Source organism: Hippocampus bargibanti, linkage group LG20, assembly GCF_051943395.1.
Source record: "Hippocampus bargibanti isolate YZ-2025 linkage group LG20, ASM5194339v1, whole genome shotgun sequence".
In the NCBI taxonomy this organism is placed as follows: domain Eukaryota; kingdom Metazoa; phylum Chordata; class Actinopteri; order Syngnathiformes; family Syngnathidae; genus Hippocampus; species Hippocampus bargibanti.
This window is the reverse complement of record NC_142753.1, coordinates 832,218-850,391: the sequence shown is the minus strand read 5'-3', so window position 1 is coordinate 850,391 and position 18,174 is coordinate 832,218. Positions and strand designations below refer to the sequence as shown.

At 39.1% G+C, this 18,174-nt stretch overlaps 1 protein-coding gene across 1 annotated transcript in view; it reads right to left on the bottom strand.

The window, feature by feature from the left end:
* Window positions 1-18,174, bottom strand: part of phf14 (PHD finger protein 14) — a 70,389-nt gene that overhangs the window by 33,429 nt on the left and 18,786 nt on the right. Inside the window, exons 12-15 of the mRNA XM_089022823.1 lie at window positions 17,115-17,246; window positions 12,107-12,269; window positions 3,864-3,926; window positions 479-600 (exon numbers count right to left, since the gene is read on the bottom strand). Coding sequence (XP_088878949.1) covers window positions 479-600; window positions 3,864-3,926; window positions 12,107-12,269; window positions 17,115-17,246 — 480 coding nt within the window. The remainder of the gene's footprint in view (window positions 1-478; window positions 601-3,863; window positions 3,927-12,106; window positions 12,270-17,114; window positions 17,247-18,174) is intronic.

Below are 18,174 nucleotides of genomic sequence, written 5' to 3'. Positions count from 1 at the left end.
ATATATATTTGTCTCAAAAACTGCCAACTTACAAGCAAAAAGAAGCATTAGCATATATATTTCTAGAGCTCTCAATTGTCTTTCCTAGTATTCGGTGACAGCCATTTTTGATTTCTGACGAAAATCGGCCTGCATTCGATCGTTGATATTTGCTCATTTATATTTTGAATCTTTTCTTGTGTTGTCTGTCGTTGTTTAGAATTTCAAAAGCTTTCCAATGGTACCATAGTCCTTAAGATCTGCCAAAAATTAAGAAAGTTAGGATAGTTTAAACTGGAATAAAGAACTCTGTCACAGATTTTCATTGTTTTAACTGTGTAATTACAGGCCGAAAATCCCCTCAGATTTCGAAAATTAAAAATCCCATTATTTCCTTATTATTAGTATATTCAAAGGCACTTTAATATGGTATAAAAAAATGTGTGATGAATTATTGAAAAATGTTGTCACATCCCTACATACACTCCCGTTCTCTTACCTCACAAGATTGTCATTGTCACCCGGTCCTTTACAGGATGTACACTCGGTCCTCGTGTCGTCTGCTCTGTTTTTTTTAAGTACGACAGACTGCCGCTGTCTGCGCTCCCTTGGGAGTGAATCCTATGGAAACATGGATGAGAAGACATCTTTTTAAGCTCTCAGTCGTACAGGATTTGCCCATCGATTAAAAGGTTTCTTCAGATATATATGTATGTATGTGTGTATGTATGTATGTGTGTATGTATGTATGTATGTATGTATGTATGTATGTATGTATGTATGTATGTATGTATGTATGCCTCCAAATGTATATACAGTGATACCTCGGCTTTCGACCATAATCCGTTTCAGAAACCTGTTCGAAAACCGATTTGTTCAAAATTTGAAACAGCACTTTCCATTAAAATCAATGTAAAAAAATCTTAATCCGTTCAAAGTCTAGAAAACAACTTTTTAACTATTTCATCGCATAAACCGGATAAAAACTTAATAGAGCAAGTCATGTGTAAAATTCGATTAAAAACAAACTTTTATTTTCACCAATTTTTAACATCAACATTAACATCTGTACATAAAAATCTCTCTATCTTTCTGCCACGGGGCGTGTTGGCACCTATCCCAGCTGTCTTTGGGCAAACACAGGGCACACTAACTTTTCAAACCATCCTCTGCTTGCTTTAAAAATCATACTTTTCAGGAGATCTTAACCAAATATGTCAGCATTTTCGCAAAAATAAAACAACAACAATATTAATGTGTCGGTCACAAAGAGACACTGAGGAAGACATGACATATAAGGAAGTGACGTATAAGGAAGCACAGGGCAGTCGAGTGATGCATTCAGATGCACTCAGTTTGGTTGAGAACCAAATTTCAGTTGTATACTGGGGCATAAAAAATATGACATTTTTAGTTGAAAACCGAATAGGACGAGAACCGAGACATTCGAAAACCGAGATTGGACTGTATGTGTGTGTATATATATATATATATATATATATATCAATATATATAGATATATATATATATATATATATATATATATATATACACATATATACACAAGTCTCATTATATCGATATCGGTTATATTGATAATACTGCTTATTATGATACTATTTTCATTTTCCGTAAACATTTCTAGTCTTTTTATGTATAATGAGTTCCGTTTAGTACGATTCATGGTTATTACGATAATCTGGTTACTACGGTGCTCTTTTTCATTTCCCGCCGGCCATTTTGCTATGTTTATATCGATACAAAAGATACTTAAGGTAAATCGATATTTGCTTAGGGGTTTCCATACAGTACCACCATTATCTATCGAAATCTGTATTGTATAAATCTGTATTAAAGATCCCCCAGTCACGTAACCAATTTCCGTGTTGTGACCTGTCGACGCAAGCACAATAAAAAAAAAGGCGTAGCAGAGCTCACGTCTATCATTACTGCTGCAATAGCATCTGAAACATACTGTCATGGCCATCAGCATGGCAAATGATGTGCACAGTCGCTGCTATAGCGGGTCGGTCTTTTTAATCACAAAACGTAGCAGTTATCACATACAGATACAAACAGCCATTCTATTCAGGCACTCTTTCGAACCCCGTTGTCGGGTCCTCCCAAGCCCCAGTCACGTGACCAGCTTCAGTGTTATGACCTGTCGACGTGAGCACAATAAAAAAAAAAGGCGTAGCAGAGCTTATATAGAGTACTGTTGTTCAACACCAATTTAAACCATGGGGAAACGTAAGAATTGTGATATCTGAACAACGTACAAGGCAATTGTGGCTGTGGAGGACAATCCAACAAGCAAATCCTTCATCGCGAAATAATTTGACGTGCAGAAGGATACTTCATCAACGTAAGTCATGTAAACGTTGCTGTTAGAATTGGTTATATACACATGCTAAAACATCCCATGTTATTTCATTTCTACTTATTCTTATCAATGAGTAATTCCATATATGTACGTAGTTTAGTTTTCTGTATATCTGAATGAGTATACATGTACTCAGCTTGTACTTAGTATAGAAATCTAGCTATCAAGCTTCAAGCTAATAATGAATATTCATGATTGTATCTAGCAGATGATAGGTCTTTTCCAAAGTGACATCACTCCTGTTGTTTATCAATGTTTGAGACGCGCGCTCTTGCCTCTCTGTCCCTTGGCCGAGCTTCTCCCCTGGAGAACATCCTCTAGCTGCCTGATAATAAATATTCTTTTTTTTTGTATATCACCTTGCTTCCTGCTGATTTAATATTTAGACTATACAAATGGAGAGCTGAACCAGGAAGAACAACAGTTCATGCAACAGTTGCAGTTTGGGTTTTTCATCCATGGATTTAATTGGGTTGCATTCAGATATCTTTATCGCTTGCAACAATCACTGTTTTTCTGCACTGTAGTTTGTACATGCTGCCGTTCGTGGTTTCGTGTGAATAGAACAACGTGAGGATTTTGCATTGGTTGCATTTTTGAAAGGAAATAGTCATTAAAAAAGTGTAGACGTTCTTATTTTATGCACACGTTTATTTTTCACGACACTACTGTACAAAAAGCATGCTAGATACGCAATCCATGAACCCAATGATAAAATGACACGCCATATCAAAGATCCCCCATTTACGTGTTGCCCCCCCCCCCCCTTTTTTTTTAATGCAGTTCGGCGCTGGACGGATATATCGATAATCCGGTTATATCAACATTCTTTTCCGACTCCCGAGAATAGCGTTATAACGATCAGCCCGTTTCCACAGGCTGATTAATTCCTTACATGGAGCTTTGTCACCCTCTTCTGCCTCTTTTTTGGTGGTACACGAAGTTTTCAGCCCAACCATGTGTAGCCAAATGCATTGACGTGATGGAAGGACTGCTACAATGTGTCCTTTTTTCTGGCAGGGGTGTTCCTTCAGTGACGTAACATACGGACTCGTCACCAACTCAAAAACAAGACTTCCGGAATACTCAGCATGAGTCTTAAAACGTAAAATATAGCTATATACGGTGGAATCTTTTTAAAATACGCTCAGTAGAAGTCATTTGAAGCCGTTTTACAAATTATGGACGCAATTTGTCCGGGGACGTCGGTTGTCCTTTAAGGTGATTCAGATTCAATTTCAGATTCTAATGAGTCTCTTTTAGCAAAACAAAAAAAAGCAAATGCTCCTGAATCTTTTTGGAGGCATTCTGGTTGGTTATCAGGACGACACTGTCGCTGAAAACTCAATAGTTTGGGTTTGAAATATATCTTTTGTGACACCAGTGATGGAGGTTTCTGACACATCTCACAAGTACTTTAAAGGCATACATAAAGTCAAGTGTTTCAATGACTAGTCACTTAAAAATTAAATCTTATCATTCTTCGAAATGAGCGACAAACCTCAATCTTGTCTTCTCCGTCATCACAGAAAGGGATATTCTTTCTCTTCTGCCCTCTGGTTCTCTGGTAGCACAAAACAGACCTAATTTAAGTAAAACAATTAAAAAATATTTTGCTTTATTAATGTCATGTATTATCTGTGTTATTAAACAATGAATGTAATATTGTTTTAATTCACATCCAAAGACATATTTATAAGTTATTTCAGACTTTACACATTCAATCCAAATAATTTACTGTATTTTCTGCAGTATAAGGCACTTTAGTTTATTATGTGCAGCTTCAATGAATGGCTTCTTTTAAAACTGATGTATCACTTCTACAGTATATAGGGCGTGCTGCATTATAAGGCGCATCGGATAGCAGCTACAAATGTGGCTGAGTTTGCATTTAAAAAGAGGCTTCACAACAGCTGCAGCTGTAACAATGTGAACACAAATGGCATTCCAAAACAATAAATGAAATTCAAAGGTTTTGAAGAATATTGATTGATTCAACGAAAAGGCACACAAACCTTGTGGAATTTTTTTTTTAGATACACACTTTTCGCCTTACACACTCTGTCTGGGAACCAATTAAGTTCGTAAGTTGAGGTCTCACTGTACCCAAAACACGCAGTATGATATTTTTAGTCAAATGCAAAACACCAATAAAAATGACTTAGTGTCCAAAATCTGCAAAAAATTGAGCTGCGAATTGGGCATTTTCAGAAAGTCCCGCCCCCTTTCGTGACGTCACGCCAAGACGTCTGGCATTGCTTGTGAATCAAAACAATGGCTTCAGATTCGGAGAAGATGCTTTCTTGTTACACATCCAGTTATGAATATGATTCAAATAGTCCTGATGAGCAAAGCATACATGTTTGCAATTGATTAAAGAATTTATTTGGGCCATTTTAAGGCAAACGGGCGGGGGGAATGTCTCACCCAAGAAGAGGCAGAAAAATGGCGACCAGCTCCGGTGAGGAATGACTCAGCTCGTTTCCACAGGCTGATACATTCTTTCCTCCCTCTGATGGCGGCTTTTGGGTGTAAGACATGGTTTAAAAAAAAACAGTACAGCAAAATACATTGACGTGATGGAAAGACGCTACAATGCGTCTTTTTTACGGTGAAAAGGCGGTCCTTTTCTGACGTCACGTACGGACTCGTCCCCAACTCAAAAACAAGACTTCCTGAATGTTCAGCGCGAGTCTTAAAAGGTAAAATATAGTTATAGGCGGTGGAATCTTATTAAAATACGCCCAGTAGAAGTCATTTGAAGCCATTTTACAAATTATGGACACAACTTGTCCGGAGATGTCGGTTGTCCTTTAATGGTGTTAGGTGGGCATTATAGTGTGAAAATAGGGTACTCATATCTTTTAAAATAACAATTTTTTTGGAGCATACACACTGCTTGTACACTACACTACACTGAGAGTTAAGGCAGAAAACAATCAGCAACTTGTGCTTGATCTGTTTCTATCTGGATGGCCCGACGCATTGGTGGACCATGTCTTCAGTTGGGGCTCGGAATACAATTCCCAATAAGCCCTAAAGTTTGTTGTGAACAAAATCACCATTCGCTTATCATGGGTGTCACGAGGAAAACTTAGTATTCACTTATTTACGTGTACAGCACACTGTCAGGAAGAATAGGTTAAGCAAACCACAACAATAATTGTAAATGCTATGACAGCAAAGGTAGTGCTCTTGAGTGATTTAGGTCCTATTTAGCTGGATGAACCTTTTGTGTTAACCTTGGCTGCTCTGAGTCACGTACCGCCCCTCAGTCATGTGATGTTCCACAGGGCTCAATTCTGGGGCCTCTGCTGTTCTCACTGTACCGGCTCCCATTGGTTTTTATATTGAGGAAACACGGAATTTCCTTCCACTGCTCAGCATGAGTCAGACTCGGTCCTAGTTTTACTCCTTGTTGCTTTCTACTGTCTTTGTGCTTGATTTATTGCTGTATTGTTGTATATACGGTAGTTTCTCCATGTACAGCACTTTGTATGCAACATTAGCTTAGTTTCCTGAATGCAACATACTTATAGCTGGTCTGCTTTTGGCTACTGTTGGGCATAATCCTGGCATCCCATTGTCTAAGAGGGACCTTCACCATATGTGACGGTTATGTGTCAGGTTTCGAAAGTCAGACGTTTGCCTTGGATATTTTCAAACGATTGTTAAAAGTAGACAAAAGCAAATGTAATTAGATTTGTTCATTACAAAATGCCAGGCAAAAAAACTTTAGAAGGTGAACATGAAATAAAAACAGCAAAAATGGCATGGATGCATTTAACAGTCAAATGACGACCATTTTTCTTCTTTTGTTTTGTAGATTATCACCAGCTTTCATTTATTGTTGAAACATTTTGGGAATGGGACTTTTAAAACCGTCTCTACTTACACAATTATTTAATTTCCAGAAGCAATTAATTTTCTAAGTTGAGGTACTACTTTATTGATATGGGTGCTGTCATCTAGAAGTGGTTCTCAGTGTATTCCGGCGCAATGTTTGACATGAGTCATCTTCGAGTGCCATCACAAACACAAATTGGTTGACATCAATCTATCAACAATAAATCATTAATTGAAATATCTTTCCGGTTCTAATTAAGGGCAGTAAAAATAAATGAATAAAATACTGTATTGTATGGCACCTGTTTTTTTATTGTCTTTGCAAGAAAAGCAATTACATTTATATTGATCCTTGCCTTTTGCAGTTGTTTTTTTGTCCAGTGTTTCTGGTTATTGTAACTAGCGTCATTTGTTGCACTTTTTCGGTTTTGCATGTTTGTACTGATAAACTATTTTGTTTAAATTTGATTCCACATTTTGATAAACTTTGTAATGTCTAATGGGTAAAAAAAGCTACCCGGTGGCACAGTGTGTGTTCTCTTCTTTTCATCCGCTATACAAAGAATACACGATACACCTGCTTGCGGAGCTGCTGGCCAATAACTTTTAAGGCAATAATGAATATCAACAGCATTTTAACAGACAGTGAAAACAATTCCATCTGTGGCTTTTGGCTATATGATACAAACCAGATGGAGTATTTAGTGTTAAGATAGCTTCCTGTGGGAAAAACAATACTACCCAACTGCTGCTTCATTCTTATGTTTATTTCATATTTGTTGTGCATCAGTTGTCTCTGAGCAGTTTGGCTAATCATCAGCTAATAGATGGTTCGGTGCATCGAACAAAATTCTGCTCATGGTGAGGATATTTAAAGTGCTTGTTTCTGGAAAATCACAGGCAAATTCAAGTGTGAATCGTTTCGCAGCAAGGGTTTAAAAAAAGGAGTGCCGCTAATACAATATTCACCTTCAAATCGCATCTCAAAACCCACCTATTTAAAATTGCATTTTCTGTGTAGCTTAATCTCTTGTTTATATTTATAAATGTATTTTATTTATTATTGTATCTAAGCTTCCCTGTGACTGTTAACTGTCCTTGAGAGCTTTGAAAGGCGCTTGAAAAAAATGTACTATTATTATTCATTTATTGCAAATTTACAGCATGTTCATGAAGTTGAAATAGATTTTTTAAGGGAGACATTCTTTAAAAATTGTGGCCCTACACGTTGAACTGCAATATTCTGATTCATATTGCATTTGTGGAATATGATTTGCTGAAAAAAATTCCACCAAATTTTATCTATCAGACTGTGCTCGCCATTTTGGCACGCGATCTTTTCTGACAACAACATTCCATTGCCTAAAGGACAACCGACGCCTCCGGACAAGTTGTGTCCATAGTTTGTACAATAACTTCAAATGACTTCTACTGAGCATATTTTACAAAGATTCCACGGCATATAGCTATATTTTACGTTTTAAGACTCGTGCTGAACATTCCGGAAGTCTTGTTTTTGAGTTGGTGACGAGTCCTCACCCTACGTCACTGAAGGAACGCCCCTCATCGAGAAAGCGACACACAATGCATTTTGGGTACTTTGTTTGGTCTAAAAACGTGATAATCCGTTTTGACGGCGAAATTAGAAGGAACCAAGACTACTATTTGATACTAGTTGACACAAATTCACGGCCATTTTCAATGGAGCTTGGGCGCCATCTTGTGCATTTTCAGGGAGCTACACTGGAGTCCAGCCGTCTCAAAATGGTACGGAAGGACTTCTTTAATTGATTGCAAACATGTATGCTTTCCTCTTCAGAACTATTTGAATTATATTCATAACTGGATGAGTAACAAGAAAGCATCCTCTCCGAATATGAAGCCATTGTTTGGATTCTCGAGCAAGGCAAGACGTCCTGACGTGACGTCACGAACAAGGGGGCGGGACCTTCTGAAACAGAAACTTTCTGAGGTCATTTTGAAGTACTTTTGGGACAGCTTAACTCATTTTTATTGGTGTTTTGACTAAAAATATCAGCCTGCGTGTTTTGGGTATTTTAGATGCTATAAAACGTTTTTCTGATGTCAGTTAGGAAACAAAAAAATGGAGTCGGTTATCCTTTAAGGGCTCAACATCACCTGACCAAAGCCAGAAAATTGATGAACCAAAATTGTTTTTAATAGTCTCCAACTGGAATAAAGTTCTTTTGACTTGTTTCTCCAAACGAGGCGATTGCTTGTGCGTAACTACTATTGTATAGGGTATACACACCCACGTGACGTGAAAGAGAGGGTCCTTATCACGTTTTGCGAGGTGGTGATGGCGGGTTCGGATCCCAAAAAGCAGGCAGGAGGGAGCAGGAGGTTGTTTGACAAATTGTATTAAAATAAAGTCAGCAGGAACAAAATGTAAAACATCAAAATGATCTGAATGGAAAAAATACAAAGTAGCAAAAGAAGACCAAAAGTAAAAGTCTGCCAAGGTTAAACAAACACATGCACAGCATACACAATGCATGCAGCAAACAAACAATGAATCGGCCCCGGATGATCGTGCCAGGTGTCCTTTTAAGTGTTATTGATTATAACGACCAGCACCTGCCAGGCTGCAGGCAGGGCTGACGTCGCTACCCGCTGGTCGCCAATCTGATCGGGACGACCAGCACCTGTGAGGTGTAGGCGGGGCGACAGCGCCCCCCGTTGGTCGTCAACCAGATCATGACAGTACCCCCCCTTCAAGGGGCTGCTTCCAGAAGTCCCAACAGTCTCCCAAAAGGTCCACTCGCCAGGGAACGGTCGGTGGAGAGGGCAACCGCTGCCTCTCCAGCATACGACGGGCGGCGGCCTGATGGGAACGGGACTCGGCCTGGGGTGGACGAAGACGCGGCACGGATCGTCGTGGGCGTGAGTGCGATCCCTCTCGCACGTTCACGCGACGGCGCATGGCTCTGCGTGGACGCCGAACTGCCAGGCGCAGAATGGCACCCCGTACGGCCGTATGGGAACAAGTCTCGGCCGGACGCCGACGTGGGCGTGAACTGCCCGGCTCCGGGGGAACGAGACCAGTCCAGAGCCGCTCCGGGATCCAGCGGTGAGTGGGGTCTCGGACTGACGTTGACGCGGACGTTGCACGGCTCGTCGTGGATGAGACTCAATTCGTCATGCACGACGACAGCGTGGCTAGACGTGGGCGTGCAATGCCAGTCACCCAGTGTCACCCTGGACGGCCACCTGGAAGGAGGTCTCGGCCGGACGTTTACGTGGACGTTGCGGCTCGTCGAGTGACGCAATTCAAACGCGACGATGCTTGCGCTAACGTGGACGTAGCATTGCCAGGCACAGGGTGGAAATGAGACGGGTCCGATGTACCTGCGGGATCCGATGGTTGGCCGATTCATTCTGTCACGGTTTTGCGAGGTGGTGATGGCGGGTGCGGATCCCAAAAAATAAGTCCAAGATGGTGCCCGACTAGGCAGCCGTCAGCAAGTGCTCTCATGAGCCTTGCTTGTTTTGTTAATTTTGTGATGTTTTTGTGTTTCCTTTTGTCGCTGATTTGTTGTGATTTGTGTGGAACGGATACAGATTGTTTTTCAGCATTTTTGACCACGACATTCATCAAGGAGGAGACTTTTTGGCCACATTTTTGAGCCTCTCCTCTTTCATCTAAAACTGATTCATGTAACAAAGAGGGTACAGAAAGTTTTTAAGATTGAATGACTGTGTCTTTTGTGTTGTGTCACATTACTTGTTATTTTTTTTTTTTTACTTCAAAATGCCGTCATGAGATTGGCTGCCTTTACAGCAGCTCTTTGATTTGTTTTTCTACTTCTTCCTTTCCTTTCCTCTTACTGTCAAAACTTTGTTGCTGTGAAATGTACATTGTTTCCACTGTAAATCTAATCAAATCCTATCCACGGTAGGGTCTCTTTATTAAGTCTACAGATCAGGTCTTGAATGCATATCAAACAGTCCAAGCCACATCCAAAACGATGGAGGGGATATACAAGATGCAGAGATGTGTCGTTGCTTTTTCTTCTCTTTGTAGCTCAGACCGACAACAATACTGACAATTGGGAGTGTTCTGGGAACAAAAATTAAGTTCTCTCAAGTCCCAGGGGAGTGTGAGAAGGTCAAATATACACAGTGAGAAAAAAAGCCAAGGTGAATGACGACCCTTCTGTTGCCAAAAAGCTGTCAGATACAAATCTTGAAAGTCTCTGGAGGGCGGGTGTAAGAAGCTCACTGAATTAAAACATGGTCAGCTCAGATAAATTGGATCCAGAGAAGGGTTTAGGAAATAAAAGAAGAAAAAAAGCCAACATCATGTCACAGCTATCCACAGTCAATGAACTAGCTTGGAGTTCTTCTCTTTTGGCGCACGAAGATTGGGTTTCATATCACTTTGTAATTCACATGAGGTCAAGACTTGGTTGCAAATTGTAGGTGATGCCCAAAACCAAATGTTTGCGAGCACAAGGTGACAGTAGCAAAATGCATTGAGAGGTAAATGCTGAATTGAAGTTTAAATCTGGAAATACATTTCCTACGCGTCAATGCAACATAATTAATTAATAACAGTTAAAGGACAACCGACGCCTCCGGACAAGTTGTGTCCATAATTTGTAAAATGGCTTCAAATGACTTCTACTGAGCGTATTTTATAAAGATTCCATCACATATAGCTAGATTTTACGTTTTAAGACTCGCGCTGAATATTCACAAAGTCTTGTTTTTGAGTTGGTGACGAGTCCTCACGTTATGTAATGAAAGGACCCCCCCCCCCCCGACCGACAAAAAGACACATTGTAGCAGTCCATCACGTCAATGTATTTTGCTGTACTGTTTATCTGAAAACCTTGATGTTGCACCCAAAAGCTGCCAGTAAAGGGCGTCAGAGCTCCATGGAAGCAATTTATCAGCCTGTGGAAACGGGCTGATTCATTCCTCACGGGAGCTGGTCACCATTTTTGGGTGCGACATTTCCCCCCACCCGTTTGCCTCAAAATGACAAGGAAAAAAAATCTTTAATCGATTGCAAACTTGTATGCTTTCCTCTTCAGAACTATTCGAATCATATTCATAACTGGATGTGGAACAAGAAAGAATATTATCCGAATCTGACGCCATTGTTTTGATTTTTCAGCAATGCAAGATGTCTTGGCGTGACGTCACGAACTGGGGGCGGGACTTTCTGAAAATGCTCAATTTTTTGCAGATTTTGGACACTTTAAGTCATTTTTATTGGTGCTTTGCATTTGAATAAACATATCATACTGTTTTGGGTATTTTAGATGCTATAAAACGTTTTTTTTGTGTCCGTTAAAAAACAAAAAAGTGACGTTGGTTGTCCTATAATACACCAAGTACTTTTCGACCTGTCTCTCTGATTACGTTTGCTGTTGTTTGCCAGTCATCTGGAAGGACTTTTTGCCCACCCAGTGCTTGTCTTAACTCCTTAAATGTCATGCAACACTCTTCCTTTTTCAACTTTCACCATTTTGTCCTCAGTTCTACCTTTGGTTTCCACATCTTCCTCACTGCTTTTTACAGTGCCAGTGAATGTTAATGAGAACTGTGAGGTACAGAATGCAATGCAATCTTTTTTACCATGCTTTACTTGTCATTTAAATTGAAGAAATGTTTACTATGTAAAAGACTGATTTGATACTTTATGTAGGGAAAGCCGAAAGGAAAAGAAGAAGCTGTAGACTGTGCCACTGAACAATGTTACAGTGTGATGTGTTTAATGTGACAGTTTTGACTCACCGCTGTTTTAAAAGCCCGATCAAAATTAAATTGAAATAGTGTCATTCAATTGACTGAATACCAAAAGAATGATGTGTAAAAAGAGGCCCTTTAATTGGATTTATTTGAAGTTTGCGTGGAGTCAATACGCACCGTGCCTTTAACTTGAGGTTTTTTGGGCTCTGGTGACATCTCTTGCGGTATGAACTTGATAGGTCCTTTGATTTGCCTCCTGGACCTCTTGGTACCGTCAGGTAGTGTCTCCATAGCAATGTCAGCTTCGTCGCTGCTTGCCTGGTCACACTCTGAGCATTGCCTGAGAACACCAAGATCATGTCACTCGATAGAAAGGATTAGTCCAAGGATTCCAATGGTGTACTGATCTCCTGTCAAATAGTTTTCACAAGGTAACAGTGTGAAGCACTTTGAGTACAGTCAGCAGAAAATGATAACACAAGTGACAGCCAACCATCGAGTCCGGAATACAAATCTTTAACTTAATATAAATACACCACCAACAACTACAACAAATTATTAAATATGTATGTAATAACAAGATAGATCGTCAACGTTACAGTGCAAAGGACATGAGTTTTATTCGGCTCATCCTCTGCCTCAGAGCAAGTGTCAATAACCAACAAATATGATGGCAAGGTACAAAAACATATCATATCTATGAGCATATTGTTCACATAAAATTAATTTGTCAGGAAACAAGATTCAGAACAATAACACTATATCACAGTTGTCAGGGTCAAGGTAAATGCTAAATCTGGCCTGCCACATCATTTTATAACGCCCTCGGAAGAAACTCAAACGTGTGAAATTTCATGATGCTTGCTCAAGTCCAAACCAAAATTTCAAATTGTCAAAAACACATAAACAGTCATTATTTTTGACTAATTTGAAAACGAGTCATTCATTTATTTGTTGTTCTCTCTACATGTAGTGTGTGGTGGGGATGAAACTTTGTCATGGCTTCCCCAAAATCATAACGGCCCCCAAGATGAAACCCTAACTACAATGTGGCCCGCAGTAAAAAATGAGTTTAACACCCGTGCACGATAACACAGGTGTCAAAGTCAAGCCCCGGGGGCCAAATCTGGCACGCCACATCATTTTATCCGGCCCGCGAAAGCAAATCAAGCATGTCAAGTGCCGTGCATGATGCTTGCTGAAGTCTGATCCAAAATTCAAATTCAAGTTCAAATTGTACCATATAAACTTCCATAAGTCATTATTCTTGACTTCAGATTTGAAAACATTCATCAATTTGTTTTGCGCTCTGCATGTAATATGTGGAGGAGATGATTCTCATGCTTTCCTCAAATTCATAACGACCCTCGAAAGGAAACTATATACACTATAACTTTGAGAGTGCTTTCAAATTAATGTGTTTGCTATTGGAAAAAATACTCTCCTGACGCAGTAACACAGTAACTCCTTAGTAATGTATTACCCCTCATGAAAATAATTTCAAAATAACACGTTCCACATTGTTACTTCATTTTCTGCAACTTACCAATAGCTGTTCTTGGTCTTCTTGGGCATGCGTGTGAGTGGTGGTTCCAGACAACCCAAATGATAGTACAGTTTGCAGGTGTCACACAGCACAAGCAAATGTTGGTCTTGGTTCTTCTTACAGATGCCGCAGCTGACAGAACAGGATGTTGTTTATGAGTAACGACTGTTTACATTAGGAAATGCAGTTATGCGATATAGAATGTAAGATATTCATTCGTTGAACAAATACAAATTTCATCGGGTAAATGTGAAATGAGATTTGCCTGGGTTCGACGACAGAACAACATGGTTAGTTCTTTGGAGTCTTTTCAGAAGGTTTAACACCATGCTATGATTTATTATATTGATTGTCTACAATGTCTACTGAGAATGGTTTCATTCTAGGGAATGTTGATCCCTAACAGTACAGTGAATGCTGAGTATATTATCAACATAGGTTTACGTATTGTCCACACGGTAAGGCACTTCGGAATATAACGTGCACCTTCAATGAATGCCGTGTACTAAGACCGTTTTCATATCCGGTGAAACTCATTGACACACAACAGGGGACTTTTCAAAAGAACAAATTTGATCACAAACGGAAACACAGACACACACGCACACACGCACGCACATGTATATGTTTCCTCTATATTTTTATCCCAATAATGCAAAAGAAAGAAGATTTAATACATTGACAGTAGAGCTGTGACCTGCGTGTGCTAAGTGCTGCTATCTAGAGGTCAATTAGGAACAGCAAATTAGTATGAGTAATTAACTGAATGCGATTTGCTCCCAAGAGTACAATTACTTCTGTTCAACTGTTACAAACAAGTTAGTGTTAAAAAAGTGAAGTGAATATTTTAGTTTTCAACGTCAATTCAATTTTAGGGTGCATGTTTCAAATGAATCAAAACACAAGCTTAAAGGACAACCGACACCATTTTTTTGTTTCCTAACTGATATCAGAAAAACGTTTTATAGCATATAAAATACCCAAAACTGGTATTTTTAGTCAGATGAAAAACACCAATAAAAATGAGTTAAAGTGTCCCAAAACTACTTCAAAATGACCCCGGAGATGGCGAGCTTCAGAACGTCCCGCCCCCTGGTTCGTGATGTCACGCGAAGACGTCTTGCCTTGATCGAGAATCAAAACAATGGCTTCAGATTCGGGAGAAGATGCTTTCTTGTTACTCATCCACTTATGAATATGATTCAAATAGTTCTGAAGAGGAAAGCATACATGTTTGCAATCGATTAAAGAAGTCCTTCCGTATCAATTCGGGCCGTCTGGACTCCAATGTAGCGTCCCAGAAAATGCACAAGATGGCGCCCAACATCAGTTGGAAATGGGCTGATTTGCCCGCTGGGAATTTGTGTCTGCTAGTATCAAATAGTAGTCTTGGTGCAACACACAACGATTCACCATCGCGTTATTCATGTTTTCCTTCTAATTTTGCCATCAACACGAACTTTTCAGACCAAACAAAGTAACCAAAATGTATTGTGTGTCGCTTTGTCGGTCAGGGGCGTTCCCTCCGTGACGTCACTTAGGGCATCGTCATCAACTCGAAAACAAGACTTCCTGAATATTCAGAGAGAGTCTTAAAAGGTAAAATTTAGCTATATGTGGTGGAATGCTAATTGTAAAATGCACTCAATAGAAGTCATTTGAAGTGATTTTACAAATTATGGACACAACTTTACATTCACAACTTTGTATTTCGTTTTTCTACTTTCATTCCTTTCATCACTTTGCTGCTGTGAAATGTAAATTTCTCCACTGTGAGACTAATAAAGGCATATCCAATCCAATCCAACTTGTCCGGAGGCGTCGGTTGTCCTTTGAGATAGCTGGCTGATATTAAAATAAAAAAGCAAATGTGAAACACTGAATGGCTCGCTAAAATGTAATTATGTAAATTAATTGTTGTTATATGAAAAGAACTTCTTCTAGGGTTGAGCCCCGCCCCTTACATTTTTAACAGATCAAATCTGCCCCCCTTTGTAAAAAGTTTGGACACCCCTGACTTAAGCCAAAAGTATCAAAAACTGAATTGAACTAATTTCACTAATTTCATGGGAATTATTTTTCATAAATTCAAATGGCCATTTTATTTAATGTTATATGAGTAATAGCAAGCTAGTCATTAGTTAGTAATTATATCTTAAATATGAAACAGGCTAAATGTGTGCAAATAATTGTAAGCAAACACATAATTGTTCATGTTTGAAGTTCATTTACGGACATCCGAACAATAGCATAATTTATAACAACGTAGGAAAAAGGGAAAAAAGTCAAATGAAAATCTCAATAGAATGTGGGAAAATCATAATTAGCATGAACACCATATCGCTGTACAAAAAGAGAAAATAGCAAGATGTCTGTTGTTTCATGCCGCTGGTACTTGGTGCACTTAGATTTCATTGTGTGCAATTTTCCCACCTGTAGAGAATTGCTGGCAGGCTAGTTGCCTTCCCAGGAGTTCCTCCCTCTTTTTTGCTCGACTTCCTCTCTTTGGGGGCCTTTAGAACAGCTGGAGTGTTTAGTTTCTGAGGAAGGTGGGAGAACCACAAGTTTTCAATTAACAAATTGTATTCAATTTAGCGTATTTTCTATTTTATTTTCATCGTTTGTTTGGCCAGTGGTTGTGACTTATACTCTGGAGCAACTTATGTGTGAAATGATAATATCACATTATATAATTTTCATATTATTTTCACATGAAACAGCAAGAGGACACTCTATACTTTCCACATTGACGGAAATTAATACAAAACAACACACAATGATTTTGACGTAAGCGACATAGTAGAGGAAGCGGAAAGTCTGCCTCCAGAGTTTTGTGACACAGAAGATGAAGATTTCATTACATTTAACACTTTGTAGTGACACTGATGGTTTGTGAGCATGTTCTTTATGATATTTACGTTCCCAGTTCATTGTTTATGCGTCATGTGATGTTAGCATATTGTACACTTATTCAGTCCCTCTATTATATTTGTATTTTAAATTGCCTCTCTAGATGATACCTGTTTTGATGTTTGAGTTTATCGAATAAAATCCCCCCCTAAAAATGTTTTTTTTTGATGAAATGAATGTTTTTCATTATTCATTTTATGGCTGGAGCGACTTATAGTCCGTAAAATACGGGAATAAGAAAGCAAAATTCAGTCCCTCTTTACCAACTCATTGCATACGTTAAAGAATGGACTTGCGTTTTTCAATGCAATCGAGCAGCTCTGGAAAAGTACATTTAATTTTTTTTCCAAGATGAAACCCTAACTACAATGCGGCCCGCAGTAAAAAATGAGTTTAACACCCTTGCACGATAACACAGGTGTCAAAGTCAAGCCCCGGAGGCCAAATCTGGCACGCCACATCATTTTATCCGGCCCGCAAAAGCAAATCACGATTCTCATGGTTTCCTCAAATTCATAACGACCCTCGAAAGGAAACAGTTAATGTGGCCCGCGGCAAAAAAATGAGTTTGACATCCTTACACTATAACTTTGAGAGTGCTTTCAAATTAATTTGTTTGCTATTGAAAAAATACTCTCCTGACGCAGTAACACAGTAACTCCTTAGTAATGTATTACCCCTTATGAAAATAAAACGTTCCACATTGTTACTTCATTTTCTGCAACTTACCAATAGCTGTTCTTGGTCTTCTTGGGCATGCGTGTGAGTGGTGGTTCCAGACAACCCAAATGATAGTACAGTTTGCAGGTGTCACACAGCACAAGCAAATGTTGGTCTTGGTTCTTCTTACAGATGCCGCAGCTGACAGAACAGGATGTTGTTTATGAGTAACGACTGTTTACATTAGGAAATGCAGTTATGCGATATAGAATGTAAGATATTCATTCGTTGAACAAATACACATTTCATCGGGTAAATGTGAAATGAGATTTGCCTGGGTTCGACGACAGAACAACATGGTTAGTTCTTTGGAGTCTTTTCAGAAGGTTTAACACCATGCTATGATTTATTATATTGATTGTCTACAATGTCTACTGAGAATGGTTTCATTCTAGGGAATGGTGATCCCTAACAGTACAGTGAATGCTGAGTATATTATCAACATAGGTTTACGTATTGTCCACACGGTAAGGCACTTTGGAATATAACGTCCACCTTCAATGAATGCCGTGTACTAAGACCGTTTTCATATCCGGTGAAACTCATTGACACACAACAGGGGACTTTTCAAAAGAACAAATTTGATCACAAACGGAAACACAGACACACACGCAGACACGCACACACGTGTATATGTTTCCTCTATATTTTTATCCCAATAATGCAAAAGAAAGAAGATTTAATACATTGACAGTAGAGCTGTGACCTGCGTGTGCTAAGTGCTGCTATCTAGAGGTCAATTAGGAACAGCAAATTAGTATGAGTAATTAACTGAATGCGATTTGCTCCCAAGAGTACAATTACTTCTGTTCAACTGTTACAAACAAGTTAGTGTTAAAAAAGTGAAGTGAATATTTTAGTTTTCAACGTCAATTCAATTTTCGGGTGCATGTTTCAAATGAACCAAAACACAAGCTTAAAGGACAACCGACACCATTTTTTTGTTTCCTAACTGATATCAGAAAAACGTTTTATAGCATATAAAATACCCAAAACTGGTATTTTTAGTCAGATGAAAAACACCAATAAAAATGAGTTAAAGTGTCCCAAAACTACTTCAAAATGACCC